The 19,777-nt window shown below is 34.3% G+C and overlaps 1 protein-coding gene across 5 annotated transcripts in view; it reads right to left on the minus strand.

Moving 5' to 3' along the window:
• The window catches only part of RXFP1 (relaxin family peptide receptor 1), a 79,504-nt gene that overhangs the window by 3,358 nt on the left and 56,369 nt on the right, over positions 1-19,777 (minus strand). For 2 of the 5 annotated variants that reach the window (XM_036031961.1, XM_028521958.2), the window contains 7 exons: positions 11,994-12,065; positions 10,082-10,153; positions 8,478-8,549; positions 4,900-4,971; positions 3,961-4,032; positions 1,989-2,218; positions 453-863 (listed from right to left, as the gene is read on the minus strand). In XM_036031961.1, coding sequence (XP_035887854.1) covers positions 453-863; positions 1,989-2,218; positions 3,961-4,032; positions 4,900-4,971; positions 8,478-8,549; positions 10,082-10,153; positions 11,994-12,065 — 1,001 coding nt within the window. The remainder of the gene's footprint in view (positions 1-452; positions 864-1,988; positions 2,219-3,960; positions 4,033-4,899; positions 4,972-8,477; positions 8,550-10,081; positions 10,154-11,993; positions 12,066-19,777) is intronic. The other 3 variants (XM_036031959.1, XM_036031958.1, XM_036031960.1) reach the window with 3 other exon arrangements.

Here is a 19,777-nt window from a genome sequence, read left to right on the forward strand (position 1 = left end):
ATCAGTGATTCAGTGAATATCTTGGGCCTTAATCTTTCTAGTATTTTTAAAAATAATTTAATTGTTATATTTTGAAAAAATTTATAAGAGAAAACACTTATATGTCTACTCAATCCAATGACTTGTCTGGCTACTTTGGATTTGTTTGCATTATAAAGGCAAAGACTTAAAATATATTTTGCTTAGTGTTACTAGGGCGAATGCATGAAATACAAATGTTCAGTGTCTTGTCTTTTTTTAAGGTGTATCATGTTGGACTTTATATGATAAAAGGAAGTTTTTTCAAAAATCTTTTAGGGGATTCTGATAGAATTCATCCCCAATGTCAATGAGAAAAACTGGCTGGGAGGCCTGAAATAAAAAATCTGTAAACATTAGAAGGTATGATGAGGTTCATGTAGTGATTTATTGTAACATTTGTATGAAAGGGCTCATAATACAGAATTTCTTACCAAGGAAAATTGTCACTGAATAAATCTGGGCTCCAATACTTTCCGTATCTTCTGAATGAAGAGGAAAACATACTCCATTGGTGCCGTAGTAGTTTTTGAAAAATTCCTTATTGCTCAATGGAACAAAAGCCATTATAATTCCAATAATCCAAATGAGAATCAGCACTGTAATTGTTCTGCATTTTCTAGGTCTTAAATATCTAAAAGGATACACAATGTATATATATTTTTCCAATGTTAGAAATGTTAAAAGTAATACTGATACTTCTGTAGACAGAATGGCCAAAGAGCCCATGAGCTGACAATGAAAACTCTCCATCCACAGTTGTGCATGCTTGTTGTATTCTCCACGAAACTTTAGGTCAAAGGCTCCAATCACAAGTAAATATATTCCCATCAGGCAGTCGGCACCTATAGGGATCAGTAAATTTCACAAATTTAGATAAATAAATAGGTATAATGCAATTATCAATAAGATATTATCAATTGATTATCAACTGATTAATTGATTAATCACCAGTAAGAATTATCAATAGATTGATCATTTATATCGATTAATTATTGATAAAATCAATTGATTAACATTTGGGTATATATAATCTTTTATATACATATATTTAATATTTTAGCAAAAATATCCAAGTTTCTTCTACCTTGTGGGAGCTAGTTTTTATTCTAAGAATTCATTTATGGGTGAGGATTTCATCAACTCGCTGATAACCACTCTTACAGTGTCCTTTACAGCTAAAAAGTAATCATTTCTCTATTCTCCATAAACACATAAGTCTGTGAGAGCAGGGATCTTGCTTTTTCTGTTTTTGTTCTAGCCCATCACCTAAAAGTGTTGAGTAAATGAATAAAATGCAATTACGTTGAGCATTGTACTAGAGACTAAGATGGGGATGTTATTATTTGGTTCACCTCTTCCACTGAAATTCTCCCAGCCTAACAAGCTAAAGACATCTCCCAAAATCCCAGAGAAAATAATCCAGAAGTTGCTGTAATAAAGTGCTAATGTAGAAGACATGAGTAATTATGACATGCTCTGCAGTCAGTACAATTTTAGGGGTCTTAAATTATTTACACAGAGATGGCCTAAGAAAGCTTGTTCTCTCTGATTCTGAGTTCCTACTTTTACATCTTTGTCACATTTTAGGGTCTCCCATTCCCCACATCAGCTGTGGATGTAAAAATGTGACCAAGAACGGTTTTACATGTAGTGAAAGATTTTACAGCTTTAATAATATATTATGCCTCCAGAGGAGAAACTTGAATGAATAAAAACTTCCTTATGAGACAAAAGTAATGAATGGCAGCTTCATTAATCTGTGTAAGGTGACTGAGTTTTCTTGTTTTAAACCTTTTCTTTCTCATCACCAAATTTTATTTTAATTGCAGTGAACGTGAAAGCAACATATAAGCAAAAAGGGGAACATTTTAAAATCTCATAATTCTGCCCTTGTTTACTTATTTTCTAATAACTCTGCTTTTGTATATTTTGAAACTGTAATTCCTCTTTAATCAGGGGATACTCACAGCAGAGAGATATGATTGACATGGCATGCTGCTTGTTCTCTGACCTGATACAAGGTCGCATACAAATGACAAAGATGTTTCCCAAGCACGTAACTATAGACACAACCCAGATGAACACTCTCTGAATGATGCTTGCCAAGAGATTCTCTAGAGATGAGATTCCATCGGTGTTTGGTTTACAGCTGCGAACATGTGGTGCATATCCACAGTACTGGAATTTCTTAAAATAGCTGACATGCGAAGAGAAGGTAAAAATAAGATTCTAAATTAATTCAGTCTCACTATCCATTAATATTTATTTTTTACATTTTCTCAGTAAAAAGAAAATGTCTTAATATGAAACTCAGAGGAATGTAAAACATTAAAAACACCGAAGCTCTAACCTAAGTTTAATTTTCATTAATTTGACTTTATTGTAAAAGAACATGTGGGTGAGAGCAGCAAATAGGCATAACGAATATCCAAGTCTTATACACGTCTTAGACTATAAATAAACTGTTAGCGTGTGATCAAGGGACTCCTTCAAGGGAAGCTTTATTGTTTTTTTGTTTGTTTGTTTTCAGTGTAAATGCACGGTTACGTGGCTCCTGTCGTTGCTGTGACTGATCTTGCTTTCTAACACTCAGGGGAAGAGAGAGCTAGGTGCGTTCTGCTCCGTGTTTCCACGGCTTTTCTGTTACATGAGTTTCGGTATGTGCTCTGTAACTACTGGCCAGCATGCCTATCTCAATTCGATTTTGGTCCATATTCATTGACTGAGTTGTTTCATCAATAGAAAGACCTCCCTTGTTGATAAAAACATCACCTGGGTTACCAGACATTATTGTGTTACCACCAACACCAACACTATTTGGTAAGTATCTTGTAGGTTTCAGGAACAAATTCTCCAACTCCATGAGGTAGATATTAGTATTACCAGGAGGAGATGAGCTAGGAAATTTTCTAATAAATGCAGACATTGGGATACAATGATATCTTTTTGTCTCTAAAGCCATGTACACTGGCAAAAATACAAATGATCTTTACAGTATAAAGAGTTGCAGCAATACAAGATGAAAGCTTGGCAGTTATAGGAAGTTGTTTAACTCTTGCTGCCTGCATCCCCAGATCGCCATGGTTTCTGCTCAATTCGGGTCTATTCCTTGAGTCGTCGTTTCTTGGGTTTTGTGAGCTACACCATTTTCTTCCAATTCACTCTGGTTTGCTTATGTTAGTCAAAGTGTTTTCTGTTGTGTGGAACCAATGAAACGTTTATAGACATTGTATCTGAAGAATTATGTAAAATGAAAAGAGTGTCCTGTGTTAGATTTAAATTGTAAGTAAGATTATAGAGTGGTGGTGGCTTATATGACAATTTCTAAGTTATTGAGAATTATCATGGCAAGGTAATCATTTTAATTCCTGTTACAAGACTGCATTCAATGAAAGAGAGTGTTTCTAAAGCGTGTAATGAATGGTATGATGAGACACTCTGTTTGAATAAAAGATTTTTTAAAGTTTACCATTGTATCCATACATAGTTAATTCAGTCACACCTTGACATTGTGGGCAATTTTAGCTTCCTCCACGTACAGCAATTATGCATCTGTAATGACTTTGTGTTGCTTATATAAATTCCTACTTCTGCATTTGGTAGTGCTTTCAGTATGTGTCCGTAGTACCAGCTCACTGGGCGAACATCCATATTTATGAATGGTATCAGAGCTGAGGGGAACTCAACCAGACCGAGTGGGTGCCCTCCACACTCCAGTTCTCCGACATTCACACGTCTCCTTTGATTTTACCAAACCATGAAAAACTAAATAGCACCCTGTTCAATTATTAACACTTAAGAGTTCATTATTGTTTAGGCAAGTTAGTCACTAGAAAATGTTAATAGATTGCATGCGCTGGGTGCAGATGTATTAGCACAACACGTGTGGAAACATAACAATTGAAATCAAGGTGAAGAACAAGAAAAGCGTCTGCTTACATGTGAGAGAGATTCATAAGAGGTCTGAACATCCTTTGTTGGATATTTGAAATTTCAACTCCTTCTAGGCTGCTAAAAATATCAAATTAGTTATCAAAATTGCATGTTATACAGGGTATACTAAAATGAGTTTTTGTGAAGGACGACTTAATAAAATGCTGTTAGTTAACATGTACTCTGAACCAAACACTCACACTCAGCCTGTCCCAGGCCCTTTCCCGACCCCTTTCCGATCTTGTTAGTTACACACATCTTCCCCTATCTGTCTCCCTCATTTGCATTTTTGGATGCTCATAGATCATGGCACAACAGTTTGTGCATAATAACTACTCAAGAAATATTTGTGGAATAAATGAACAAGCACTATCTTTTAGACAACATTAAAATAGAGGAGTATTACATTTTTGAAAAAATTTCTAATAATTTTTAAGTAAGAGTTTTTTTCTAATAAAATGTCATTTTACTGAGGGAACACAAATTAAATGGAGCAAAGCTTATCTTTTAAGGCACTTCTCAGATCCTAACAGATTTTTTTTGTGTGGTGAAAGAAATGATTTATATTACCCACGATATTCTATCTTGGAATAAAGATGGATATATAAATTCCTAGAAATCCAGTACCAATGGAGAAATGCATATGTGTAGATGCCTTCAGAGGATCAAAGCAACCAATCCAATATAAGCTCAAGGTGATTATAGAAAAATAGAAAATGATTAATCATTATCTAATTTATAGTTTACATATATAAGATAAAGTTAATAGCTATCTGTTTATAGTTCAACAGACACTCATCTCACATGGTTTTGTGGAGCTTAACTAATATCCTGGGAGTAAAGGTGATTTAAAAGTTTCTATCAATATTATTTTAGATAATTTATTAGCTATTAATATACAAATAACAATTCCATGGTAAAACGTTCCCATAAGCATATACTTACAGAGACTTGAGATTGATGAGAGAATCAAATTGGTTTGCTTGAAGTTTCTGGATTGGGTTATAGGAAAGATTCCTGTTTTTAAAATAGGCAGCAATAAGTCATTTCTAGAAACTGCTTAAATAGAGAGAAAGTATATCTGTTGACTTTGGGTTACTTTTATACATTAACAATAAGAGCACAGTAATAGCACATGCCTCTTAGGATACATTAAACATTTAAATAAATTAATGGAAACAAAACACTTAAAATAGTTCCTGGCTTTTATTAAGTACTCTACGATTGTGTGTGTGTGTGTGTGTGTGTGTGTGTGTGCATGCATGAGAGAGAGGGGGAGAGAGAGAGAGAGAGAAGGAGGAGAAAAGAATGAGTGAGCACTAAAACACGAGCATGGAGGTGGAGTTGTCAAGAGAGAAACCACACCTACTTCGCATTTTGCTTAGGATCAGATGTGGTATGAATAATAGACAAATATCATCTTATTTAGTCAAAAGTTGAATTAATGGAGTCACATGAAATATTTTTTGACATAAACTATATGTCAAAGAGTGGTATGTTGTACCAGCAATTTGTGAGGCATAAAGTGAAAAGTAAAAGGCTCTAGCAAAAAAAAAAGGTAGATCAGAATGGTAGTACCCCAGAATTTAAATGTGAAAAACTTCAGAATCTTTGTAAAACAACACCTTGAAACAAGAAAATATTGATTAAAGGGATCTTCTCAGGGCAAGCTCTCTTTTTAAGAAATTTTTTCTAGGTTAGCCCATTAGTTATGTGGGGGAGGGGACGCTGCTGGGGGTTGGTGATTACTGAAAGAAGAGAGGAAGAATGACAATGAAGAATGAGTCCTATAAAAGAAACAAAAGTGAACTCAACAAGGTAGGAATAGAAGGACACTATCTTAACATAATGAAGGCCACATATGAAAGCTCACAGTCAACGTCATCCTCAGTGGTGAAAGGTTGAAAGCATTTTCTCTAAAAACAGTACCAAGACAAGGATGTTTGCTTTTACCACTTCTATTCAACATAGTACTGTAAGTCCTAGCTAGAGCAATTAAGCAAGAAAAAGAAATAAAAGGCATCCAAATTGGAAAGAGAAAAGTAAAATCTCTGTTCACAGATGGCATGATCCTATGTGTAGAAAACCCTAAAGATTTCATACATACACATATGAACACACATAAATTGTTATAACTAATAAGTTAAGCAAAATTCCTGAATACAAAATCAATGCACAAAAATCAAGTACATTTCTGTATACTAACAATGAATAATCCAGCAATGAAATTATGAAAACAATTCCATTTATAGCAGCATCAAAAGGACAAAATACTTAGAAAAAAACTTAATATAGTTTGTGAAAGACTTATACCTTGAAAACAAGATGTTACCGAAAGAAATTAAAGATGACATCAATAAATTCTGTGCTAATGAATTGGAAGACTTAACATTGTTAAGATGTCACTATTACCCAAAGTAATCTACAGATTCAGTGCAATTTCTAGCAAAATACCAATATATATTGCAGAAATAGAAAAATTAATCCTATAATTCATGTGAAATCTCAAGGGATCCTGAATAGCTAAAATAAGCTGGAAAAAGAACCAAGTTGGAGGTCTCACACTTCTGAATTTCAAAACTTACTACAAAGCTACAGTAAACAAACCATGTGGTATTGTCATAAAGATGGATATATAGGGGTAGGTGAAAGGAGGTTTACAGTTGTAATACAAATGAATAATATAGTAATTAATAAATAATAAGAGGAGGATAAGCCATGTTTGACATACTCACAACTGTAAACCTACGTTTGCCCACCTCTGTATAGACAGTGGAATAGAATAGAGACCCTAGAAATAAACTCTTTTGTACATAGTCAAATGATTTTCAACAAGGGTGCTAAGACTGTCCAATGGGGAAAGGGAAGTCTTTTCAACAAATGGTGCTGGGAAAACTAGATATATATCCAAATGCAACCCCCCCCCCCCCACAAAAAACAGCACCCAAAACAAAAACTTTCTTTAACCAGTGTTTCACAAGAATTTTTAAAACATGTGATACCTGATTATTTAGTCAGGGGCACTGACCTCTTTTCCCTTAGATAGTCAAATTAAGAAAATAACAATAGCCAATACAACAATGGCTGTTCAGTGTGAATAAATCAAAATTATACCTAATTTTTGTCAGATCTGCAAAAGATATATATTTTTTGGTGTGCTGCAGAATTTTAGCAATTAGTTTGTATGTGAGATGAGATGAAAATGGTTGAAAATTGTTGTCTCACACCATTTACAAAATTAACTCAAAATGGATCAGAGACCTAAATATAAAAACTAAAACCATAAACTATTACAAGAATATCTTTGGGAAAACACTAATGATATTGGGTTAGGCAATGATTTCTTGCATACAACACCAAAGCACAGGCTACAAAAGCAAAAATGAAAAAACTGGACTACATCTAAATTAAAAACTTTGGAGCATCAAAGGGAGCTATCAACAGAGTGAAAAGGCAACCTTCAATATGGGAGCAAATATTTGCATATTATATATGAAAAGAGTTTAATATGTAAAATATATAAAGAACTACTGCAACTCAAGAATGACAACAAAAAAACAATTAAAATGGATAAAAGATTTGAATAAATGTTCTTCAAAAAGATAAATGAATAAGCAAATTAAAAGATACTTAATACCATTAATCATTAACGAAATGCAAATCAAAAACACAATGAGCTACCATTTCATATCCAATAGGTTAGTTGTTATCAAAAAAATAGAAAATAAAAAGTGTCATTGAAGTTGTGGAGAAATCAGAACCATTGTACATTGCTAGTGAGAATGTAAAATGGTGTGATTTCTATGGAAAACAGTATGGAGTTTCCTAAAAAAATTAAAAATGGAATTACCGTATAATCTCACAACTCTACTTCTGAGGGTATATACAGAAAAGAATTGAAAGCAAGGTCTTGAATTGAAATTTGTACACCCATAGTAACATAAATCACAATAGCTGAAAGGTCGAAACAATCCAAATGTTCATCATGGATGAATGGATAAACACAATGTGGTATATACACACAGTAGATTATTATTGTAATAAAATAATCTTAATTCATTAATTATAAAATGAAATACAAATAATTAATGAATTACTAGTATTTACAATAAGGATATTCAGACATTCTGACACATGCTACAACATAGATGGATTTTGAAAACATTCTGCTAAGTGAAATAAGCCAGTTATGAAAGGACAAATATTGTATGATTCCATGGCTATGTGAGGTAGCTAGGATAGTCAAATTTATAGAGACAGTACATAAAGTGGTGGATGTTGGTGTGTATGGGGGTCTGGGAAATTATTGTTTAACAGGCATGGAGTTTCAGTTTGGGAAGATAAAAATGTTCTACATGTAGATGGTGGTGATGATTATACAATAATGTAAATGTAGTTAATGCCACTAAACTCTACACTTAAAAATAGTTAAAATTGTAAATTTTATCTTGCACATATTTTATCACAACTTAAAACAGAAAAGAAATTAAGAAACGAAGTGACAAAATTAGTATCAGTCTTACAATTTTGAGAGCTCCTTCAGATTCTTAAATACATGTGGTGAAAAACTTTCAATCTTATTATTTCCTAAATCCCTAGGGAAATAATTGCAAAAGTTATGTTATTTTCTTGAGACTTTATTTATTGTTCTATAATTGAATAGTAAACCATTATACCACCTTTAACAATGCTATGGAGTTATATTAATTATCAGATGTCTAAAAGTTTTTAAAAAGGGAATGAAATGATACAAATATTTTATCTCATTTCATTACTCCCTCAGAGACAAATACTTGATGGCATTTGACCTGGTCCTAATAGGTACAGTTTTCTAATTCAATTGATGTATGTGTTGTGCCTCTTTTTTTTTCCTTCCTTCTTACCCCCCTTTCTTCTTTCCATGGTGGAGTAGAAATACAGTTTGGAGCTTTAATTTTTAATTTTGCTTGGGTTTATTATGATTTTGAAATTGAAGTGGATTTTCAAGAGCACATTTCTTTCACAGTTGATACGCACTGGATACTATACACTCCTTGGGCAGGATATAGGTGTTCTCTCCTCTGTTCTCCCATAAACTACCCATGCACACTTCTTTCAACAGTGCATATAGCACATATAATACAACAGCATATGTAACATCGTATTAAAACTGTTTCTATATATGTGCTCCTCTTCTGAAAGATGTGAGTTTTTTGAGTACGAAAACTATACTTGTTCATCTTGGGTATCTGGTATCTAGCTTAATTTTCAACTAGCTCTTCTCTTTTTTAAATTTATTAATGTAGAGTTGGTATACCATGTTGTATTACTTTCAGGTATACAACGTATTGGGACCAGCTATTCTTTCTACTCCCAGTTAGAAGACTACTAATAAACCGAATCTGCCTGCTTCATATTTAAGCAAAAGTGGTGGCATAATTCCAGTTCCCTATGTGGGAAGCCAAGTAAAATATGGGTCGTGTTAGTGAGGCAATGTAAAAAACAGACTTAGAGCGGTCCACTAGAATATTAAAACTCCATATATCATGTTCAACAGTTTCAGGTGGGAGTGCTGGCTATCAGAGCAAATTCTGACATATAGTTCTTACATCATAAATCATGTAATGGGATACGGTTGGCCTAGATCCTAAGCGACATATGAAAGGACCACTTAATTTATCTCTCCCTTTCATTATTGTAGGTTGGGATGTTACCCACAGCAGTATCCAATTTCTCTATGAATCAAAGATTATTCTTTGGTTTCAGAATCAGCAAAGTAAAGTCTTTTTATTTTAAAGATCTCTGAATCCTAACTCTTTAGGAAACTTAAAAACAAATTTGGGGTCCCTCTAGCAGTAGAATAGAGTGGTGTAGGATGTATTTTATTTACTAAATTTTCCCTAACTTTATTCTTTCTCTGCATCTATGTTTCCTTTACCTCACTTTCCTCAAATGTCTATCTTACATTTTTCTTTAATGCACATTTTAATGAGCTCTCGGAATTCCTTCATGGCTCAAGGTGTATATAAATTATGCTAAGAAAAGAGATAATAACTATTTCTTCATGTATAACAACAGATAAGTGTAACAAGTATGAATTAAAAACAGTAGAAAGAAAAGTTTCATCAATATATTTAATCAAACTTACAATTCATCTAGTTTGTGGAGGGGTGCAAAAGTATTTTCCTTAAGGTGATTAATTTTGTTTTTTCCCATTACCCTGAAAGTAAAAAGAAACACACTGTAGCTTCTTGAGGGAGCTGATAAATGAGTTATTAGAAAGGAGGTTAACAGTCTGCAAAAACAAAGGCAATTATATAAAAATCTTAAATTTCCAAATCTATTCATAATGATAAAAATAAAACATTCAAATTTTAAAGTGAAATAGGGAAGAACTTTGCAAGGGAAATAGTGAAAATCTCAACTCTTGAGAACAGACTAACTATCATACAACTAGAGCATAGGGAGCCTCTTCAGTAGATGTAGCATGTCTGTCTAACAAAATACCCGCCGGATGACGGCACTCATATACATTGGGTAGTTGATGTAATTTCGGGTGCAGTTGTCTAAGGAAGTGTAATCTAAGCTGGACCAAGTTAGATCTCTCACTTGGAATGTGGAATGACTAGAACCCTTGACAGTTCATTTCTGCACGGATCTCAGGTGTATGAGCTAACACAGACAAGTCAAAGGATTTCCAGTTCTTTAAACATTGTGTGACATGCTTAGAAATTGGCCTCATCCCATCCTTTAGGATTTATTTCCTCCCAGCACTCGAAACCGTTACCACCTCCTCCCAATATCTCTGGAGCAGAAAAGCACAAGCACTTGCCAAGAGGAAACTCATAAATAATTTCTTCATGCAGAGGTTTCTTGAAAAACAAACAAGTAGAGTGAAAGAGAAGTTCTAAGTTTTGGGGGGTATATATTTGGTGTATATTCTTTAGGTGAATTTGGTTTCCTTTGGGCAATCAATATGAACTATTTTGCACGGTTGACATGGAACATCCTCCCTCTGAAGACTGCTGAACTCACTGCAGAAGTGGTCAAATAGTTCAGAGCCTCGAATCCATTGTGATGGGATGTGTAACTGGAGAAAAATTATTGCTGTTTCAGTTGCTGCTGTGGCATTGCCTATGCACAGGGGTCCTATGTGTTCAGTACAATGGTTTTCAAACTTTTCTATGGTAGCCCTACAGTGAAAAAATGCATTTTACTTAGGGACATAAAATACCACCAAATAATCCAAGATTCTTGAAACAATACATTTAATGACCTGAATTGCACTCTAATATTTTTATTCAATTCAATTCAACTTTATTTGTAAAGAAATAATGGTAAGAACATACTACATTGTTTTCATCACTCACTGTGAGTTGCAACCCACAACTTGAAAAAAAAACACCGTCTTGGAAAATAAACCCAAAATTAGGCAGTTTAAATAAATGGAAAATAATATAAATGTATTTTTATATTAAAGGAAGCTCCAGAATCCTTTACTTTCATGGAAGAGGAATGTGATTTTAAAATAGGCCAGAGAGGCATAAGGATACATTATACTCAATAACATTCTAAGCTTTATCCTGGTGTCCACAATTGCACACTCAGAAGGTTGAATATTCTGCAGTGCTCTTTAAAAATTTTGATTGTAATTATTTTGTGCCCACAGTCTTTGCAGTAATAATTTGTAAAGAGCAAATATTCTTATAGATTAAGACTTAAACTTAGTGTTTTTTTCAAAGTGTAGATCCAAGGGTAGATTCTAGGTGGTCCATGAGAATTTCTTTCCATTTAAATGGGTATTCCTTAAGTCTGAGAAAAACAGACCTCAAACATATATTGCATTTGTGCTGATTTATGTATATTGTGACTCTGTGGTTACTCTTAATTTGAACTTGAGTAATTTTGCCCCTGTGCTTCAGTTTCAAAAAACTTCAAGTTGAGAGTGAACATTTGCCATAATTATCATGCATGTTTATGCTAGTTTCTGGTCACATGAGTGATTCATTTCATTTGTAAAGAGATATAACATTACTTGAAAAGTATAAAACATTACTTACAGAACAGTTAAATTACTGCAGGACATAAAAGTCATATTTCTTAAATTGTGGATATGGTTGCCTTCAATGTCCCTGAAACATAAAAATAAAAGATAGTAAGGCTAAATTGTAATCATAGGCAGAAATAAATTGGCTGGTGATTATTTGCTTTCTAATACAATTTTTTTCACATGCTATTTATTTTACATAGATTCTTATATGTAGCCACTTACATAATAGCTAAAATTATCTTTATATAGATTTAATGATTCTTTTTCTGTGTTAATAGTAAGAATGGTTTGACTCATCCCATCTGTGTCATGTATTCATATGGGCACATATGTTATCCTGAGAAATGTGAAAAGAAGAAATCAGATTGAAAATTTTTGTTATAGTGAACACTATCAACAGAGACTTAATAGTGGACTCTATTAAGCATCTGTCCAGAGTTACCGATGGCATTGCTCTATGTGGTGTGACCCTATTTTGCTGTAGCCTGCCCAAGCTGCTACTACCAAAACAACATTTAGCCTTTATCTGCCTTGTCTAGACACTTCTCAGAAAAAAACTTCAATAGCCTTTACCACTGTAAATAACCTCATTTGCTTTATTATATCGCCACACAGGCCAGGCCATAGAGACCCAAAGGCTCTCCTTGGCCACCCACTCCCAGTTCAAGTAGCAGCATACACCAGGGGGACCCTAAAAAACCCAGATTTACTTATAAAACTTATGTATTTATTCTTACATGTTTAAAGTTCAGTCAACTCCAAAGCACTCTCCATTTGATGCGATACACCTATAGAAACATTTTTTCCACTGCTCAAAACAGTTTTTAAACTTGTCGATTTTGATGTCTTTTAATGCTTCTGCCATTTTTTTGTTTCACTCTTCCATGCCGGCAAATTGTTTCCCTTTGAGGACTTTTATCATCCAGGGAAACAAAAAAAAAGTTGCTTGGGGAAAGATTGAGTGAATAGGGAGGGTGGGACATGGGGGTCATCCCATTTTTTGTCAAAACTGCATGGTGTGGGCAGGTGTGCTCATAAGTCCCCATTCATGAAATGGGCAAATGTGTTGAAAGAACCTTAAAAAAACCTCCCTGAAGCTGAATGCAGCCTCTCACAACAATGCCAGCTGGTACACTGTTACAGATGGGTTCCCAGAACACACACCTAGGGAGAGAATCCTGTACTACAAGGGGACCACCCTCCAGAACATAACTAAAAGTTTTGGGGGTCCCTCCAGTAGACCCTACTTGAACTCTCCTGCTATGTGACTCTGTCACCAACAGGAGTCTGGTCTGAGCAGCAAAATTTGTCAAAAACTTTATGCTTTATCATTCTCTTCTAGTTATCATGAAGGTATTTTTTTATTGCCCCTCTTTTATTGTTAAGTTTATGGTGAAAGTTTGTAGAACAGAGTTAGCTGAGGTTAGGGACATACTTTCAAAAGTAAATGTTGGTCCTTAAATCTCCTCAGTGTATACTAGCCCTTAGTTTAGTGGTCACCATATAACACAGAGCTGTAGGAATAAATTTCAGCTGAAATATATGAACTAAAGTGTGACACAGCTACTAAAATCTGTAAGGTAAATACGGGGAGCAGTAAAAGAAGGGCCGATACTCCGCTGGTTAGGCTACATCTGAGACAGTTGGGTTTATTCTGGGCACTGCAATGAAAAACGGACATTGAGAAATCAAAGTATATCTGCAAGGTCTGGATGCAAGGGGTCTAGAAATCCACTCGGCTGGAGAAAAGGGTGTATTCATAGCAGAGAAGAGCAAAACAGGAGAGGTATGTTTGAAGTCAGGCTACAGAATACATCATAGAGTTTTTCTATGTTGCATCAGGTTGCAAAATTAGACTTACTGGTTAAAGGACACAGAGCGTTTTAAATTTAAGCTCACAATCTCTGGCCCAGAGGAGAAGCTTCTCGTCACTACAGATATGTAACAGAGGCAATACACCATAACTCAAGGATTTTGTAGAAAGGATTTCTGTGCTACATAGAGTATTGTATTAAAATCTCAAATCTTGAGTCTAGAACATTCTTTTAAAGAACATCTTCTATTATCCTATTAAATTGGAAACTAAGCCCTTGACGTTTTCGGTCATTAGTTTTATCCAAGGCTTTTGGGCTCGCAGTGTACATCAGTGACAGAGACTGCCTGTTTCCTTTTCCTATTTTACTGCTGTTACCACCAATTGACCACCAGGTGGCGATGCTCTCTTAAGCCTCACAAAATATCCTTAGGTGCTTTTCTTGCTAGCTCCTTATGAAACTTCTTGTTTTTCCTATGAAGCTAGTGTTCATATTTGTTAGTATTATATTTATTTTATTAATTTGAAAAATTAGTAGGAGATACGCATAAAGGCATAAACTAGGGACTTTTATTACATTGTTAGTTTTATTTAAGTTTATTTTAACCTTGAGTTGTTTAATCTTTCTTCCTAAAATGAGAGGCATTAGTCCTTGATGTGCAGGGATCTGGTTTGCAACATACATGTTAGCTGAGATATACAAATCTGATTCTTGCTTCCCAGCTCCCAGCTCTTAGCTGAAAAGGGTGCATGTTTGTTTACTTTGTGTCTAGACCAATTTTCCAACTTGATGAGCCTCTGAACCTAACCATTGTCTTTTTCTTTTTATACATGGCAGGACTTGCCAAAAAATAAAAATTTGGTTTCTAAATCTGTAGAACAGTGATAACAAAACAAAAACACCAAAAATCTTGCCTGTTCCTTTTCAATTTTCTCTCGTATCCCCTAGTGGCATTCTAACCATGCAAACCTCTTTAACCTCATGTTCCCCCCCAACTTTTTAAACGTTTCTGGCTTCTATTTCATAGAAAAAATTGAGGTGATCAAGGAGGGAAAAGCCCTTGACTTTCTGCCCAACATCTATAGACTTACCTGTGAATGCACCTGGTCTCCTTCTAGTCTCAGATGACCCTTCTCCTGCTTTAGGCTAATCCCTCCATCTGTGTCCTTGAGTTTGGTTTGTGTATGTGTATGTCCTAAAATATATGGTCAATTTTGGTGAATGTTCTTTGGGCATTCTCAACTTGCAGTTTTATCTCTATCAGGGTTAGGTGCAGATACATATAACAGAGACCCAATTATAACAATGTAACTACATAAGGAATTTTTTTTCAAGAAAAAAAAAACCCAGCTAGAATTAGGCAGCCCAGGGCTAGTGTGGTAGTTTCACAAAGTTGTTATACGCTCAGATCTTTCACATTCACAATTCACATGTCCTAGTTTCATGGGCCAAGAAAATGCTAAAGCTCAGCCACAATATTCCTCTGTTCTGGATAAGGAAGGAAAAGAAGGGTCTGCCTTTTCTTTCTAAGGAGATGTCCCAGAAGTACTTTTTCAACCTCATTAGTTAGAGCTTAGTCACATGGCTAGATCTAGATGTAGGGAAGTTTCTGAAGGTAGTGTTTTAGTAGGGCACATTTCAGTTCTGTTATTGAGAAAGGACATCACAGTCTGATGTATACCAATTAGGGTTAACTTATTAAATATGTTATTTAGTTCTCCACATCCTTTTATGGTTTTACTTGGACTACTATCTCTTACTGCTTATGTAGCTATAGTTTGCCTTTTGTTTTGGTTGTTATGTCAATCTATTTGGGGCATATATACTCATAATGTAGTATCATTTATTACATTGTAATATTAGCAATTGCAAACTAATATTACATTGTAACATTGTAATATTACATTGTAATATTAGAAATCACATTTAAGTATCCTTGTTAGTATAGTTTAATGCAAATTGGCCAGAATTCTACTTAGATAAAAAATATGATGCCTGCTTTGTTTTTGGTTGCATCTACATGCACACTTTTGGTCAGGCTCTTGGTTTTAATATTTCTTAATCACTTAGTTGTAGTTGTATTTTCTTTTTGTAAATAGTACTAGGTAGAGTTTTGTTTTATGAGTCAATTAGAAAATCATTTTTTCTTTTAATAGTTTAAGTTTAGGTCACCCATGTTTATTGATAGTGTCTAATATATCTGATTTAGTCTGCTATTTGAAAACATACGGTTTTACAGATTAAAAACATTCAACAAATGGTTTGATTTTTTAAAAAATTATTTCTTCTAATATTAGAAGGATTTGCATATTTTATCCATTACCAGAATAATTAAAACTTTCCCCAATACACTATATTTTCTCATTCTTAGAGAATAACAATACTCATTAATTTCCTATTATAAAAATGATAAAAATTAGTATATACCATCTTCCTTTATGTTCTTCTATCTCTCTTCCACCATGTGATTTAGATAAATTATGTGCTTTTAATTAACATTCACCTTAGAAATGTCAAATATCCACACATTGGTAGATTTGCTGGTTTTAAATGACATGTCTTGACTCCTAGGTGTTTTTCTTGATAGTTCTATGGTTTTTACTTTTTCATTTTGAAGCTGCCTACTCATTTAAAATTATTATATCTTTTTGCTGAATTGACCCTTTTATCATTATGTGATATCCCTCTTTACTCCTGGTGATAGTCCTTGTTCTGAAGTCTATTTTTCTCCAACATTAACCAATGCCCAACAGCTTTTTTAAAAATGAGTGTGGCATTTTTGCTCTTTATTCTATAGCATATAACATCCCAGTTTTCTCTTGTTGCTTTAAGGTTTGGTTTTGTTTTCTTTTTTTGTCTCTGACTTTCAGCATTTTGACTATACTTTACCTAGTTTTTTCCCTACTTCTGCTTGGGTGTTCCCGAGATTCTGAGGTTTCTGGTTTGTTGCATTATATTAATTTTAGAAAATTCTTGGTCGTTATCCTTTCAGATATTTCTTCTATTCTCCTTCTCTCCTTTTTCTGTGACTTTGCACATTTTTCAGGCAATTTTACACCATCCCGCAACTTTTGGATTCTCTGTTCCATTTTTATTTTATTCTCTTTCCTCTTTTAGATTCAAATTGAAAGCTTTCTATTGACCCATCTTCAAGGTCCTAGATTCCCTCCTCAGTTGTGTCCAGTCTGCTGCTAAGCCTGCAGAAGTAACTATTTGATTCTCTTCAATAGCTTCCATCTCTTTGCAGACGTGTCCCAGGTGTTCATGGATATTGTCCACATTTTTCACCATATCATTTACCGATTAGTTATAAATATTTCAATTTCCCTGTTTGGAGGTTGTAACATCTGAGTTATCTCTGGGTCTGGTTCTGTTGATTGCTTTATAATTTGATGATGGATTTGTTTCTTGTTCATTTGGGTTGTCTGTGCATTGCTTTCCCCCTACTCTAGAAGCCCCAACACAAGTGAGCTCTACCCACCGCTCTGTAGCAGCACAAGCCCCGGCTGGGGACATTTTTCTGCCCCTTCCCTGGGGTGGGGTGCTTTAGCTTCCACTTCTCCTTAGGAAGCAGTGGATCTATGCCTGGTCCCTGGCTGCAGGAGGATTTTTTGTCCCTTGCCCAGTGGCTTAATGCTTTTGCTTTACAAAAGGAAAGTCTAGAGAAGCAGGTGAGGTTTCGTGCCTCTGTGCCACCAAGAGGGACTCTTTGTTTTCCTTACCTGCTCCCAGTCTTCCCTGTGAGCTCGTGGAGACCAGTGGAGGACAGCCTGTTGGAAGTAGCTGACTCTTCTGAGTGTGGGGTCCCAGTTATTCTAGAATGCTATACTAGCCCACACTTAGCCTTTGTAAGTGTATTAAAGTCTTAGGAGTTGTCTTTGTATGTGCTCTGTGACTGCCAACTGTTCACTCTGTGCTCTGCTGAAGGTGGGACACTGTGCATATGTCACCTCTCCTGGTCACTCCATAGAACTCTGATGGACTTATGATTTTGTAGACTGTAAAGTTCTTTCTCATTGGTAGAAAGCAATATCATCTCATGGGTTTCTATAGCCTAAGTGCAATATTCTTGGGAAGTGATATATGTATTATATATATAGAAAGTATATATAGGGGTGGGCAAAAGTAGATTTACAGTCATGAGTATGTGATACCCACAATTTGTTCTTGTATTGTTTATTAATTACTGTATTATTTATTTGTATGATATCTGTAAAGCTATTTTTGGTTTATTAAAGAAATATTTATACTGTAACTCAATTTTGTTCTTGAAATTGAGCCATGTTGACTGAAAGTATAGTGCGTTCATTTTCATTGCTTTGTGTGTATCATAATTTATTTTTCCATGTCTTCTAGTACCTTGCTCCATAATATATCCTCACTGTTTTCTCTATTTTCAAATTCTTTTATTGATTGATTGATCAATCAATAGATTGATTGATTTTAAAGAGAGAGAGGAAGGGAGACAGAGAGAGAGAGAAATCGAGTTGCTGTTCCACCTATTATGCACTCGTTGGTTCTTGCACGTAACCTGAACAGGGGTCAGACTTACAACCTTGACATAGTGGGATGAAGCTCAAACCAATTTGGCTACATGGCCAGGGTCTCTTATATTAGCTTCTTCTACCCATATATAAACTTGCTTACTCTTATCTCAAAAGTTTACTTTATTCTCTTAATCTTCAGTTTACCTTTGACTATGGCCCATCTGTTCATATACTTATTTACTGCTTGTTTCTTCCTTTTTAAATTTCTCTACTTTTATTGTAGTTTTTACAGTTTTTAAAATCACTTTGAAGGAACTCTATTAAAGGTTTTAATCTGTTTTCTGTTATATATTTTGCAAGCATATTACCTTGGCTATCATATTTTTTATTTTATATGTATTTCTCTACTAAATTAGAGTTAAAATTTTTTTTGGCCAATACAGCTATCATATTTTCTAGTTCATACTTGCTAAATAAAAGCTCATGGGCAAGGTAAAGATATTGTAATTAGTTTTCAAAGAAATAAATATTTATAAAGCAAACCTTATTATTACTAGCATTAAAAATGGGTTAACAGTTACTATTAGGACTGCATATGGAGTGAGTTGTTTTAAATAAATAAAACTTAAAGATGGTAATTTTAGTAATAAAATTTTAAAAAGTCCACTTCTTTAGCAATAAATCTTAATCATTTTATATGAAATGTATATATGGCTGCTTTTTTAAAAGCAAGAAGAAAGTTTATTATTATATGTGCTTAATAGCTCCTACATTTGCTTCTGGTCTCAATGCATGCATTTTTAATTGCTAATTTACTTATGTAAATACTAATTTTGCTTTACGACTACGTTTGGATTACTGAGCATGCATAACTATGAATGTACTCATCTGGACTAAAATTTAATTAAAACAGAGGGTATATAACTTAATTTGCTGTTTCCTTAATGACTTGACTTCTCATCAGTGAGGACACTGTGCCAATACCAAGATGCCCTCTGCACTAAATACTGATTTCTGGGGTGTTTGCCTTTCCCCAATAATTCTAAACTAGTATGTTTTAAACCACTAGGTCTGGTGTTTATAGCGTTTCTCACTCCTGTTTTATTATCAGGTTGATAGTTGTCCCTTCTTACAACAATCAGTGTTCCTTACTCTGACTTCCCCCACTACTTTTAGCTGGCATTTTAAATCTACTGTGTGCTTAAAAATTTTGATAATTTCCTACACAATAAGAAACAGCAGGAGTTTTTATAGGACAGTGTATATGCCACTTCCTGGTCGAATGTTTTAGTAGTTATTTAGTTTATTTATTTCTTCATTTACCTGCTTTTTAAATAGTCAAATTTATGGAGTATTGAGTTCTGAATTGGTGGCGTGATACCTATTACCACAAGCAAAGCCATTCTGTAATAAATTTCATGGAACATACATATTCTATTATGATTAGACTTCAAAAATAAATTGTAAGTATCATGTTCTCATTATGTGGAATT

Source organism: Phyllostomus discolor, chromosome 8, assembly GCF_004126475.2.
Source record: "Phyllostomus discolor isolate MPI-MPIP mPhyDis1 chromosome 8, mPhyDis1.pri.v3, whole genome shotgun sequence".
NCBI classification, from domain to species: domain Eukaryota; kingdom Metazoa; phylum Chordata; class Mammalia; order Chiroptera; family Phyllostomidae; genus Phyllostomus; species Phyllostomus discolor.